This window comes from Rasamsonia emersonii (genome assembly GCF_000968595.1).
Source record: "Rasamsonia emersonii CBS 393.64 chromosome Unknown ctg1118621760678, whole genome shotgun sequence".
NCBI classification, from domain to species: domain Eukaryota; kingdom Fungi; phylum Ascomycota; class Eurotiomycetes; order Eurotiales; family Trichocomaceae; genus Rasamsonia; species Rasamsonia emersonii.
In genome coordinates, this window is record NW_013562816.1 from 1 (window position 1) to 1,183 (window position 1,183).

At 28.3% G+C, this 1,183-nt stretch overlaps 1 protein-coding gene across 1 annotated transcript; it reads left to right on the top strand.

Moving 5' to 3' along the window:
• Nucleotides 1-28: 28 nt before the first annotated feature.
• On the top strand, nucleotides 29-774 carry T310_8211 (uncharacterized protein; the record flags this gene model as incomplete). The annotated part of the gene is made up of 5 exons (XM_013469006.1): nucleotides 29-208; nucleotides 253-273; nucleotides 395-406; nucleotides 542-589; nucleotides 739-774. Coding segments are annotated over 5 exons (297 nt in total), but the record flags the coding sequence as incomplete, so codon positions are not given.
• Between the last annotated feature and the right edge of the window lie 409 nt (nucleotides 775-1,183).

The following is a 1,183-nucleotide window of genomic DNA, read 5'->3' on the forward strand; positions in this document are numbered from 1 at the left end:
GTGCGGCCAAACAAACGTCAAAAATAGCAAGCAAGAGACAGCTAGATCCTATACTGCTACTGGTGGGATTTTAACTGCTGAAGAAGGCCAGCAGCTTGCTCAGCAAGCTGCAGAATTACAGGCAGAGGTAACTGACCAAGCTGATGCGCAGCCTAGAAGATGCGCACTACCGCGGTGTAGCAACTGCAATGTTCAAGGTCATACTAGGGTCAGCTGCCCTAGTAAATAGGCGATTATTTTACATGTAAATAGCTTCAATTTAGGGGTGGTGTGGTGAGATAATTAGATATCTAATAATAATGGCGTTGGTGGGTGTTTCGCTCGGTGATTGATTACGTTAATAATATTATTAAGCATCCTAAGGTATTATAATCTAATTAATAGTCTCTTATAGTTAATTCTTAAGGTATTATATTAATTCTTATTAAATTAGCTTAAAGGTATATTAGAGAGAGTTTATATATAACCTATAATATATAGAGTCTCCTTAATAGTATAATAAAGAATTTATAATATTTATATATTAACTATAATACTATAGTTACTATTATTTAGTTGTAGTAGTTTAAGAATATGTATAGTCTTTATAGTTAGTAGATTATTATCTTTTATAGTCCTTCTAGTCTAAAAGGTAATATCTTAGGACTATATAACTTTATTCTTTCTAAGGATCTATACCTTATAGATATAGCTATTATCTCTTTTATAGCCTACTAAGTAACTAATAAGAGCCTATAGGCCTATCTTTTTAGCCTAAACCCTATCTTCTTTTAGAATATGCTTATAGTCTTTATACCCTATATCTAAAAGTATTATATTATAGTTTTTATATTTCTAAGTCCTAAATCCTCTTAATATACCTATAAAGGCAACTTTTATTATTAGGGTTAATAATATACTTAATTATATGTTATAATATCTATTATAAATAGCCATAGCTGTATAAGTAGTCCTAAGTTAATAATTATAGCTTATATAGTTTAATTAAGATATCTAATAAATCATTCTAGTATACTATTAAGTTTAGGGCTATAAAAAGGTATTAATTTAATTATAATTCCTTTTGATTTAGCCTAATTAATACAAACAAAGAACTCCTAACTACTATTAGTCTAAAAATATGCTAGGTAATAGCCTATAATATTCTTAAAGTTTTTATAGAAAATAATTAGTTTAGATAATA